Here is a 12,725-nt window from a genome sequence, read left to right on the forward strand (position 1 = left end):
GGGGAAAATTGAGTCTGTGAGGGGAAAATTGGGGGAAATTGAGCCCTTGAGGGGAAAATGGAGCCCATGAGGGGAAAATGGGGGGAATGGTGTCTTTGAGGGGAAATTGGGGGAAATTGAGCCCTTGAGGGGAAAATGGAGCCCATGAGGGGAAAATGGGGGGAATGGAGCCCAGGAGGGGAAAATTGAGCCCTTGAGGGGGAAATGGGGGGAAATTGAGACTTTGAGAGGGGGAAATTGGGGGGGAATTTGAGACTTTGAGAGGAAAATTGAGCCTTAGAGGAGAAAATTGGGGTGAACTGGAGCCTATGAGGGGAAAATGGGGTGGAAATGGGGCCTTTGAGGGGAAAATGAGGGAAACGCAGCCCTTGAGGGGAAAATGGGGGGAAATGGAGCCTGTGAGGGAAAAATTGAAGGAAATTGAGACTTTCAGGGGAAATTGGGGGGAAATTGAGCTTTTGAGGGGAAAATGGAGGAAAAACTGAGCACATGAGGGGAAAAGGGAGGAAAATGGAGCCTGTGAGGGGAAAATGGAACCCTTGAGGGGAAAACAGAGGAAAATGGACGCCATGAGCAGAAAATGGGGGAAAAATGGGAGAAAATGGAGTCTGTGAGGGGAAAATAAGGGGAAATGGAACCTGTGAGGGTGGTGGTGGCAAATGGTGGCCATGAGGGGCAACTGAGGGAGAAATGGCACCTGTAGGGTTTGGGAGGCAACTGTGGGGGAAATGAGGTGAAAATCCACCCTGTAAAGGGTTGGTGGGAGTGAAAATGGTGCCTGTGAGGTCTGAGGGGCAGTGACATCAGTGAGGGGAGTCCCCAGGTGAGGACACACCTGAGATCCAGGTGAGGGTACAACAAGAATATTTGGATATCAATGAACTATTATCCAGAGCACAGTTTTTTTTTTATCCAGGATTAATAAGCTGTTGGCATCAACGTTTATATTATATTTGATCTCATGGTTATCAGTTCTTTTGCACAGCGCTTGTGTCTCCCCAGTTTGGGGGCAGTTGGGATTTCTGATTAAAGCTTCCAAGGTCTTCCTCACATCTGAACTTTTCAACTTTGTCTTCAGAGCATGGGCAGTTATGGTGATCCTTGGTCTGTCTGGTCTCAACCAGCCTAAATTCTCAATTGAATGGCTAATTGGCTCTGCACTTGCTAATATCTCATTACTGCTACACGTATTGTCTCTAAAGCTATTCACCTGGTAAGTTTTTTGTTATTTTTTTGTCTTATTGACCATTAAGCAGCTAGTTAACCATATAATGGCCATTACATTGTGAAAAAATTATTTATGTCAGGTTACATAGGTGAAAAAAGCTGTAATTTGGGTTATATAGATACCAGGTCATACAAATATATAAGAAATTCTAATTTAGATTGTGTTGATATTAGATCATGTCAATAAGCCAGGTTTTACTAATACTTTAATGCTTTATAATGCAGAATATATGAATGTCTTGTATGAATGTCAGTGCAAGTCATATAAATATTAGTAGAGAAAGATATTACAAAAATATATATACTTAAACAACATGCAGTCATCATTAAGTTATTGTTCAATATTCCAAGTTATTTTATAATCTTGGCATCACAGAACCATTCTGATTGGAAAAAACCTCGAGCAGTAAATCTTGTCCCAAGGTTTTTCGTCCCGATCACCGACAAACGCGATTTTTACCGAAAATCCCCCAATTTGCGGCTCCCTTTGCCCTCATGGCGTCCCCGGTTCCCATGGCGACGGGGCGGCCCAATCCACTCCTCCCCCTGCTCCCCCAGACTTGGTACGTTCCATGCAAATGAGCCCGCTGGCGCCACTAACTCTACGTTCAAACCGGCGGCCAATAGGAAGCGAGAAGGCGGGGTTACAACGAAGATTGACAGCAACTGTAGCCTATCGCAAGGCGAGGTGCCATAAAACCGCCACGGGAAACCGCCGGCCTATCAGAGACGAGGAGGCGGGGTTAATGCGAAGATTGACAGCGCGCTGAGCCAATCGCGAGGCGCAGCGCTCCGTCCCTCAGCGGCCGCCTCAGCCGCCGCTTTCCCGCCCTCCGGCAGCGGCCCCGGCCCGAGCCCCCCTCAGAGCCCCGGGACCCCCCCAGACTCCCGGGACACTCCCGGGCCGCCCCGGCCCCACCATGGGCTTCCTGAAACTCATCGAGATAGAGAACTTCAAATCGTACAAGGGCCGCCAGATTATCGGGCCCTTCCGCCGCTTCACCGCCATCATCGGCCCCAATGGCTCCGGTGAGTGCCGGGGGGGCTCTCGGGGGTAGGGAGGGGGTCCAAGGCCGCTCCCGTCACGGTCTGAGGGGTCACCCCGAGTTCTTTACACCGCTCCCGTCACGGTCTGAGGGGTCACCCCGAGTTCTTTACACCGCTCCCGTCATGGTCTGAGGGGTCACCCCGAGTTCTTTACACCGCTGCCGTCACGGTCTGAGGGGTCACCCCGAGTTCTTTACACCGCTGCCGTCACGGTCTGAGGGGTCACCCCGAGTTCTTTACACCGCCCCGCTCCCGCTCTCTCCTCCCGCCCTGCCCGGGGAGGTTCCCCGTTCCCTGAGGTGCCTCATAAGCCTTGGGGTCCCCAATAATTCTCCAAAGACCTCCCTCATCCCCTCCCTAGGGTCCCCCCTGGCCTCCCTCCTCTTCCCAAGGGGTACCCCCATATTCTACCGGGTCCCTCCTGAGGTTCTGGGTCTCTCCCCCGTTCCCTACAGCCTCCCCCTCACACCCTGGGGTCCCCCCTCAGCTCTTCTTCTCCATTCTCTGGACACCCCTCTCACCTCTCCCCTCTTCCCTTGGGGTCCCCCCAAAATTGTCAGAGCTCCCTCCAACTCCTTCATTCCATGGGGTCCCCCAATAATTCCCTGGGCTCCCTCCAACTCCTTCATTCCATGGGGTCCCCCAATAATTCCCTGGGCTCCCTCCAGCCCCCCTTATTCCATGGGGTCCCCCAATAATTCCCTGGGCTCCCTCCAACCCCCCTTATTCCATGGGGTCCTGCCTCAATTCCAGGGCTCCCCTCCAAGCCCCCCATTCCCTGGGGTCCTCCCTCAATTCCTTCAGTTCCCCCTTTCTCTGGAGTTCCCCTTCTTTCCATGGGGTCCCCCCTCAATTCCCTGGGTTTCCCCATTCCCTAGGGGCCCCCAATAATTCCCTGGGCTCCTTCCAAGCCCTCCATTCCCTGGGGTCCCCCCTCAATTCCCCGGGTTTCCCCATTCCTTGGGGTCCCCCAATAATTCCCATGGCTCTCCCCATCCCCTAAACACCCCTCCCCATGTCCCCCCAGTAATAATTCCCAGGGCTCCCTTCAAGTCCTCCATTCCCTGGGGTCCCCCCTCAATTCCTTTGGCTTCCTCCATTCCCTGAGATCCCCCCTCAACTCCTTCAGTTCCCCACATTCCATGGGATCCCCCAATAATTCCTTGGGTTCCCCACATTCCATGGGGTCCCCCCTCAATTCCCGAGGTTCCCCACATTCCCTGGGGTCCCCTTTCTTTCCATGGGGTCGCCCCTCAATTCCCGAGGTTCCCCCCATTCCATGGGGTCCCCCCTCAATTCTTTCCATTCCCCCCATTCCCTGGGGTCCCCCTTCTTTCCATGGGGTCCCCCCTCAATTCCTTGGATTCCCCCCATTCCCTGGGGTCCCCCCTCCATTCCCGAGGTTCCCCACATTCGCTGGGGTCCCCCCTCAACTCCTTCAGTTCCCCACATTCCCTGGGATCCCCCAATAATTCCCTGGGTTCCCCACATTTCCTGGGGTCCCCCCTCAATTCCCGAGGTTCCCCACATTCCATGGGGTTTCTTTCCGTTCCCCCCTTCCCTGGGGTCCCCCTTTCTTTCCCTGGGGTCCCCCCTCAATTCCTTGGATTCCCCCCATTCCCTGGGGTCCCCCTTCTTTCCATGGGGTCCCCCCTCAATTCCCGAGGTTCCCCACATTCCCTGGGGTCCCCCCTCAATTCCTTGGATTCCCCCATTCCCTGGGGTCCCCCCTCAATTCTTTCCATTCCCCCCATTCCCTGGGGTCCCCCCTCAATTCCCGAGGTTCCCCACATTCCATGGGGTCCCCCCTCAATTCTTTCCGTTTCCCCATTCCCTGAGGTCTCCTTTCTTTCCATGGGGTCCCCCCTCAATTCCTTGGATTCCCCCCATTCCCTGGGGTCCCCCTTCTTTCCATGGGGTCCCCCCTCAATTCCCGAGGTTCCCCACATTCCATGGGGTCCCCCCTCCATTCCCGAGGTTCCCCACATTCCATGGGGTTTCTTTCCGTTCCCCCCTTCCCTGGGGTCCCCCTTTCTTTCCATGGGGTCCCCCCCTCAATTCCTTGGATTCCCCCCATTCCCTGGGGTCCCCCCTCAATTCCCACCGCCCCCTAACACCCCCCCCGGTGTCCCCCCTCCCCCCAAATTCCCGCCTCAGGAAAATCCAACCTGATGGACGCCATCAGTTTCGTGCTGGGGGAGAAGACGAGCAACCTGCGGGTGAAGACGCTGCGGGACCTGATCCACGGCGCCCCCGTGGGGAAGCCCGCGGCCAGCCGCGCCTTCGTCAGCATGGTGTACTCGGAGGAGGGCGCCGAGGACCGCACCTTCGCCCGCGTCATCGTCGGTCAGTCCGTCTTTGGGGCCTTTTGGGGCTGTTTTCGGGGTGTTTTTGGGGTATTTTTGGCGGTTTTGGTGTTAGCGTTCAAAACCACATGATAATCACGGGGGATTACACGCGGTGCTTTCCGTTGAGAGCTCTGGGAGTCGGGGTGTGCTCAACCCAAATCTGGCTCCCACCGTAGATCCGAAGCGATCGTGGTTTGTGCTCTGCCGTTACACGGCTTCCGTGTTAATTATTAAACTTGTGTTGTTCTGTGGTACGCATAAATTTAGCCCCCCTCTGAATTTCCAACATAGCTTCTCGCTATTCTTCTTATGGCTATATAATAATTACATTTAATTACTAAACAATCGCCACATCTAACAATTCTATAATTTACCACACTGCTTACGCAGGTGCAGTTGATCTGGGAAAGCACAAAGCCCAACATTTCCCATTCTATCTTTTACTTTTTCCAGGGTTCCACCATCACTGGTGTTGGTTTTGGGTGGGCTTTGGGGGTAATTCCGGGGATTTTGGGATGGGTTTTGGGGGCGTTGCTGGGGGGTTTTGGGGGTATTCTGGGAGTTTGGGAGCATTTTGGGGTGGTTTCGGGGCGTTTCTGGGGGCTTTGGGGCTGGTTTAGGGTGGGCTTTAAGGGCATTGCCAGCGATTTGGGGGCTGCTCTGGGGGTTTTGGGGCTGTTTTCGGGTGGTTTTGGGGCATTTCTGGGGGTTTTGGGGCTGGTTTGGGGTGCATTTGGAGCATTTCTGGGGGCTTTGGGGCTGGTTTAGGGTGGGCTTTGGGGACATTGCTGGGGGTTTGGGGGAAATTCTGGGGGTTTTGGGGCTGTTTTAGGGCTGCTTTGGGGGGGATTGGGGCTGGTTTAGGGTGGAGTTTGGGGGCTCTTTTGGGATGGGTTTTGGGGGCATTTCTGGTGGGTCTGGGGGCATTTTGGGGGGGCATTTCCAGAGTATTTGGGGCATTTCTGGGGCTTTTGGGGAAATTCTGGGGGTTTGGGGGCATTTCTGGGCGTTTTGGGGCTGGTTTAGGTTTGGATTTGGGGGAAATTCCGGGGGTTTGGGGGCATTTTTGGGCCTTTTCGGGGCGTTTCTGGGGGTTTTGGGGCTGTTTTGGGGGCATTGCTGGGGGGTTTTGGGGAAATTCTGGGGGTTTGGGGGCATTTCTGGGCGTTTTGGGGCTGGTTTATGGTGGGGTTTGGGAGCATTTCCGAGAGCTGTGGGGGCGTTTCAGGGATTTGGGGGCTGTTTTTGGGGCATTTCTTGGGGTTTAGGGGCATTTCTGGGGTTTTGGGGCTGTTTTAGGGGTGTTTTGGGGCTGGTTTGCAGTGGGGCTTGGGGACATTTCTGGGGTTTTGGCGCTGGTTTAGGGTGGGCTTTGGGGGAATCCTGGGGGGCTGGGGGGAGTTCCAGGGCTTTGGGGGCATTTTTTGGGTCTTTTCGGGGCATTTCTGGGGGTTTTGGGGCAGTTTTGGGGCTGGTTTAGGGTGGAGTTTGGGGGCTGTTTTGGGGTGGGTTTGGAGTCATTTGTGGGGGTTTAGGGTGGGCTTTGGGGGCATTTCCAGGGTATTTGGGGTGTCTTGGGGTGGAATTGGGGGCATTTCTGGGGGTTTGGGGGCATTTCTGGGAGTTTGGGGGCTGGTTTTGGGTGGGCTTTGAGGGTAATTCCAGGCATTTTGGGATGAGTTTGGGGGCATTTCTGGGAGTTTTGGGGCTCGTTTAGGGTGGGTTTGGGGGCATTTCCGAGGGTTTTGGGGCATTTCTGGGGGTTTTGGGGTGTTTCTGGGGTTTTTGGTGCTGATTTATGGTGGAGTTTGGGGGCTGTTTTGGGGCGGGTTTGAGGGCATTTCTGGGGGTATTTGGGGCATTTCTGGGGGTATTTGGGGCATTTCCAGGGTATTTGGGGCATTTCTGGTGGTTCTGGGGCTGGTTTAGGGTGGGGTTTAGGGGCATTTCAGGGTCTGTGGGGGCATTTGCAGCTGTCTGGGGGCTGTTTTGGGGTGGGTTTGGGGGCGTTTCTGGAGGTTTTGGGGGCATTTTGGGGCCTTTTCAGGTTTTTTGGGGGCTGGTTTAGGTTGGATTTGGTGGAATTTCAGGGGGTTTGGGGGCAATCCCAGGGGTTTGGGGGCATTTCTGGGGGGTTTGGGGGCATTTTTGGGCATTTTGGGGGCATTTCTGGGGGTTTGGGGCTGCTCTGAGGTGGGTGCAAAGGGGACACATTTTGGGGTGTTTGGGATTTGGGGGACACATTTTGGGGTGTTTGGGGGCACATTTGGGGGGTGTTCAGGGTTTGAGGTCCCATTTTGGGGTGTTTAGGATTTGTGGACACATTTTGGGGTGTTTAGGTGACACATTTTGGGGTGTTCAGGGTTTGGGGGACACATTTTGGGGTTTATAGGACACATTTTGGGGTGTTTGGGGTCTACAGGACACATTTTGGGGTGTTTAGGGGTTTGGGACACATTTTGGGGTTTATAGGACACATTTTGGGGTGTTTGGGGTCTACAGGACATATTTTTGGGGCGTTTGGGGTTTGTGGGACACATTTTGGGGTTTATAGGACACATTTTGGGGTGTTTAGGATTTGGGGGGCACAATTTTGGGTTGTTTAGGGGTTTGGGACACATTTTGGGGTCTACAGGACACATTTTGGGGTGTTCAGGGTTTTGGGGGGGCCCTTTTGGGGTGTTCAGGGTTTTGGGGGGCCCTTTTGGGGTGTTTAGGGTGTGGGGGACACATTTTGGGGTGTTCAGGGTTTGAGGTACCATTTTGGGGTGTTTGGGGACACATTTTGGGGTGTTCAGGGTTTGGGGGACACATTTTGGGGTGTTTATGATTTGGGGGGCACATTTTTGGGTTGTTTGGGGTTTGGGACACATTTTGGGGTATTTAGGGCTTATAGGACACATTTTGGGGTGTTTGGGGTCTACAGGAGATGTTTTTGGGGTGTTTAGTGACACATTTTGGTGTGTTCAGGGTTTTGGGGGGAGCCCTTTTGGGGTGTTCAGGGTTTGGGGGACACATTTAGGGGTGTTTATGATTTGGGGAGCACGTTTTTGGGTTGTTTGGGACACATTTTGGGGTGTTCAGGGTGTGGGGGACACATTTTGGGGTGTTTGGGGTCTACAGGACACATTTTTGGGGTGTTTGGGGACACATTTTGGGGTGTCTAGGGTGTGTGGGACACATTTTGGGGTGTTTAGGATTTGTGGGGCACATTTTTGGGTTGTTTGGGGTTTGGGACACATTTTGGGGTGTTTAGGGACACATTTTGGGGTGTTCAGGGTTTGGGGTGACCCCTTTTGGGGTGTTTAGGGTTTGAGGTCCCATTTTGGGGTGTTTATGTTTTGGGGACACATTTTGGGGTGTTTAGGGACACATTTTGGGGTGTTTGGGGTCTACAGGACACATTTTGGGTTGTTCAGGGTTTGGGGGGGGCCCTTTTGGGGGGTTCAGGGTTTGGGGTGACCCCTTTTGGGGTGTTTAGGGTGTGGGGGACACATTTTGGGGTGTTTATGATTTGGGGGACACATTTTGGGCTGTTTGGGACACATATTGGGGTGTTCAGGGTTTGGGGTGACCCCTTTTGGGGTGTTCAGGGTTTTGAGGTTCCATTTTGGGGTGTTTATGTTTTGGAGACACATTTTGTGGTGTTTAGGGACACATTTTGGGATGTTCAGGGTTTTGGGGGGCCCTTTTGGGGTGTTCAGGGTTTGGGGACACATTTTGGGGTTTTGGGGACACATTTTGGGGTGTTTAGGATTTGTGGGGCACATTTTTGGGTTGTTTGGGTTTGGGACACATTTTGGGGTGTTTAGGGACACATTTTGGGGTGTTCAGGGTTTGGGGTGACCCCTTTTGGGGTGTTTAGGGTGTGGGGGACACATTTTGGGGTGTTCAGGGTTTGAGGACACATTTTGGGGTGTTTATGATTTGTGGGGCACATTTTTGGGTTGTTTGGGACACATATTGGGGTGTTCAAGGTTTGGGGTGACCCCTTTTGGGGTGTTCAGGGTTTGGGGACACATTTTGGGGTGTTCAGGGTTTGGGGGACACATTTAGGGGTGTTTATGATTTGGGAGGCACAGTTTTGGGTTGTTTGGGACACATTTTGGGGTGTTCAGGGCTTGGGGTGACCCCTTTTGGGGTGTTCAGGGTTTGTGGGACACATTTTGGGGTTTATAGGACACATTTTTGGGGTGTTTGGGGACACATTTTGGGGTGTTTATGATTTGGGGGACACATTTTGGCGTGTTCAGGGTTTGGGGGGGCCCTTTTGGGGTGTTCAGGGTTTGGGGGGCCCTTATGGTGTGTTCAGGGTTTGGGGACACATTTTTGGGTTGTTTGGGGTTTGGGACACATTTTGGGGTGTTTAGGGACACATTTTGGGGTGTTTGGGGTCTACAGGACACATTTTGGGTTGTTCAGGGTTTGGGGGGGCCCTTTTGGGGGGTTCAGGGTTTGGGGTGACCCCTTTTGGGGTGTTTAGGGTGTGGGGGACACATTTTGGGGTGTTTATGATTTGGGGGACACATTTTGGCGTGTTCAGGGTTTGTGGGTGCCCTTTTGGGTTGTTCAGGGTTTGGGGGGGCCCTTTTTGGGTGTTCAGGGTTTGGGGACACATTTTTTGGTTGTTTGGGGTTTGGGACACACTTTGGTGTGTTCAGGGTTTGTGGGTGCCCTTTAGGGGTGTTCAGAGTTTTGGGTGCCCTTTTGGGGTGTTCAGGGTTTGGGGGTGCCCTTTAGGGGTGTTCAGGGTTTTGGGTGCCCTTTTGGTGTGTTCAGGGTTTGGGGGTGCCCTTTAGGGGTGTTCAGGGTTTTGGGGTGCCCTTTTGGGGTGTTCAGGGTTTGGGGGGCCCTTTTGGTGTGTTCAGGGTTTGTGGGTGCCCTTTAGGGGTGTTCAGGGTTTGTGGGTGCCCTTTTGGTGTGTTCAGGGTTTGTGGGTGCCCTTTTGGGGTGTTCAGAGTTTTGGGGGCCCTTTAGGGGTGTTCAGGGTTTGGGGTGCCCTTTAGGGGTGTTCAGAGTTTTGGGGGGCCCTTTTGGTGTGTTCAGGGTTTTGGGGTGCCCTTTAGGGGTGTTCAGGGTTTGGGGTGCCCTTTAGGGGTGTTCAGGGTTTTGGGGGGCCCTTTTGGTGTGTTCAGGGTTTGGGGGTGCCCTTTAGGGGTGTTCAGGGTTTGGGGGTGCCCTTTAGGGGTGTTCAGGGTTTGGGGGTGCCCTTTAGGGGTGTTCAGGGTTTGGGGGTGCCCTTTTGGTGTGTTCAGGGTTTGGGGGTGCCCTTTTGGTGCGTTCAGGGTTTGGGGGTGCCCTTTAGGGGTGTTCAGGGTTTGGGGGTGCCCTTTTGGTGTGTTCAGAGTTTTGGGTGCCCTTTTGGGGTGTTCAGAGTTTTGGGTGCCCTTTTGGGGTGTTCAGGGTTTTGGGGGCCCTTTTGGGGTGTTCAGAGTTTTGGGTGCCCTTTTGGGGTGTTCAGGGTTTTGGGGTGCCCTTTAGGGGTGTTCAGGGTTTGGGGGTGCCCTTTTGGGGTGTTCAGAGTTTTGGGGGCCCTTTAGGGGTGTTCAGGGTTTGGGGGTGCCCTTTAGGGGTGTTCAGGGTTTTGGGGGCCCTTTTGGTGTGTTCAGGGTTTGTGGGTGCCCTTTAGGGGTGTTCAGGGTTTGGGGGTGCCCTTTAGGGGTGTTCAGGGTTTTGGGGCTCCCCCTGAGCCCCCCGTGCCGCCCCCAGGCAGCTCCTCGGAGTACAAGATCAACAACCGCGTGGTGCAGCTGAGCGAGTACAGCGAGGAGCTGGAGAAGCTCGGCATCCTCATCAAGGCCAGGAACTTCCTCGTCTTCCAGGTGCCGAGGGGCCCCGGGAGCCTCTTAGGGCATTTAGGAGCCTTTTTGGGGTCAATTTTGGGGTTTTTGTTTTTTTTTTTTTTTTGGGGGGGGGGGGGCAGTTTTGGGGGTTTTGAGGGTGTTTTGGGGTTTTTCGGGGAGGTTTTTGTGCTCACAGGAGCTGGGGAGTCCCCTGGATGGGTTTTGGGGGGATTTCCGTCATTTTCCCACCCCAAAGGGATCCCCCAAGGATTTGGGGACCCTCCATGAGGGGATTTAGGGACCCCCTGAGGGGATTTAGGACCCCCCCTGACCCCACAAAGGACCCCAAGGTGATGAGGGAGGGGATCTGCCCTGAGGGAGACCCCAGACCCCCGTGTGGATTTGGGGGGGTCTCCCCAATTGCCACACCCCAAAGGGATCCCCAGGGCACTGTGGGGATTTGGGAACCCCCCATGAGAATTTGGGGACCCCCTGAGGGGATTTAGGAACCCCCCATGGGATTTAGGAGCCCCTTGACCCCATAAAGGACCCCAGGGCGATGAGGGAGGGGATCTGCCCTGAGGGAGACCCCAGACCCTCGTGTGGATTTGGGGGGGGTCTCCCCAGTTCTCCCTCCCCACAGGGATCCCCCAAACTCCCCAAAGGATTTGGGGACCCTCCACGAGGATTTAGGAACCCCCCCCCCATGGGATTTAGGGACCCCCTGAGGGGATTTAGGACCCCCCTGATCCCATATAGGATCTCAAAGCGATGAGGGAGGGGATCTGCCCTGAGGGAGACCCCAGACCCCCGTGTGGATTTGGGGGGGGTCTCCCCAATTCCTACACCCCAAAAGGATCCCCCAAACTCCCCCAAGGATTTGGGGACCCTCCATGAGGATTTAGGATCCCCCCCATGGGATTTAGGGACCCCCTGAGGGGATTTAGGAACCCCCTGATCCCATAAAGGACCCCAGGGCAATGAGGGAGGGGATCTGCCCTGAGGGAGACCCCAGACCCTCGTGTGGATTTGGGGGGGGTCTCCCCAATTTCTCCTCCCCACAGGGACCCCCCAAACTTCCCAAAGGATTTGGGGACCCTCCACGAGGATTTAGAAACCCCCTGAGAGGGTTTAGGGACCTCCTGAGGGGATTTAGGACCCCCCTGACCCCACAAAGGACCCCAGGGCGATGAGGGAGGGGATCTGCCCTGAGGGAGACCCCAGACCCCCGTGTGGATTTGGGGGGGGTCTCCCCAATTTCTCCCTCCCCACAGGGATCCCCCAAACTCCCCCAAGGATTTAGGAACCCCCTGAGGGGAATTAGGAACCCCCTGAGAGGGTTTAGGGACCTCCTGAGGGGATTTAGGAACCTCCCCCAAGGATTTAGGAACTCCCTGAGGGGATTTAGGACCCCCCTGAGGGGATTTGGGAACTCTCCTGTGAGGATTTGGGGATTTAGGGACTCTCCTGTGAGGATTTGGGGGTTTAGGAACTCTCCTGTGAGGATTTGGGGATTTGGGAACTCTCCTGTGAGGATTTGGGGATTTAGGGACTCTCCTGTGAGGATTTGGGGATTTGGGAACTCTCCTGTGAGGATTTGGGGATTTGGGAACTCTCCTGTGAGGATTTGGGGATTTGGGAACTCTCCTGTGAGGATTTGGGGGTTTAGGAACTCTCCTGTGAGGATTTGGGGGTTTAGGAACTCTCCTGTGAGGATTTGGGGGTTTAGGAACTCTCCTGTCAGGATTTGGGGATTTAGGAACTCTCCTGTGAGGATTTGGGGATTTGGGAACTCTCCTGTGAGGATTTGGGGATTTGGGAACCCTCCTGTCAGGATTTGGGGATTTGGGAACCCTCCTGTCAGGATTTGGGGATTTAGGGACTCTCCTGTGAGGGTTTGGGGATTTGGGAACTCTCCTCTCAGGATTTGGGGATTTAGGGACTCTCCTGTGAGGATTTGGGGATTTAGCAACTCTCCTGTGAGGATTTGGGGACAGCCTGTGGGATTTAGGGGCTCTCTGACTCGTTTTTCCATGACATCGCCGTGAGGAGCCCCAAGGAGCGCAGGGCCCTGTTTGAGGAGATCCCCAGGGATTCAGGGACCCATCTCAGGGATTCAGGAACCCCTGACCCTGCAGGGATTTTGGGCTCATTCTCAGGGGTTTAGGGCCGTTTCCAAAGGGATTTAGGAACATTTCCAAGGGGATTTAGGACCATTTTTGCCCTGTTTCTGCAGGGAGCAGTGGAGTCCATCGCCATGAGGAACCCCAAGGAGCGCAGGGCCCTGTTTGAGGAGATTCCCAGGAATTTCTGATTCCCT

At 54.4% G+C, this 12,725-nt stretch overlaps 1 protein-coding gene across 1 annotated transcript in view; it reads left to right on the plus strand.

Annotated features, from left to right (window-relative positions):
• Positions 1–2,064: 2,064 nt before the first annotated feature.
• SMC1A (structural maintenance of chromosomes 1A) overlaps positions 2,065–12,725 on the plus strand; it is a 58,754-nt gene continuing 48,093 nt past the window's right edge. The window contains exons 1-3 of the mRNA XM_058822374.1: positions 2,065–2,256; positions 4,432–4,620; positions 10,332–10,444. Of these exons, the coding sequence (XP_058678357.1) occupies positions 2,148–2,256; positions 4,432–4,620; positions 10,332–10,444 (411 nt within the window). The 5' untranslated portion in view covers positions 2,065–2,147. The remainder of the gene's footprint in view (positions 2,257–4,431; positions 4,621–10,331; positions 10,445–12,725) is intronic.

Source organism: Ammospiza caudacuta, chromosome 32, assembly GCF_027887145.1.
Source record: "Ammospiza caudacuta isolate bAmmCau1 chromosome 32, bAmmCau1.pri, whole genome shotgun sequence".
NCBI lineage: Eukaryota > Metazoa > Chordata > Aves > Passeriformes > Passerellidae > Ammospiza > Ammospiza caudacuta.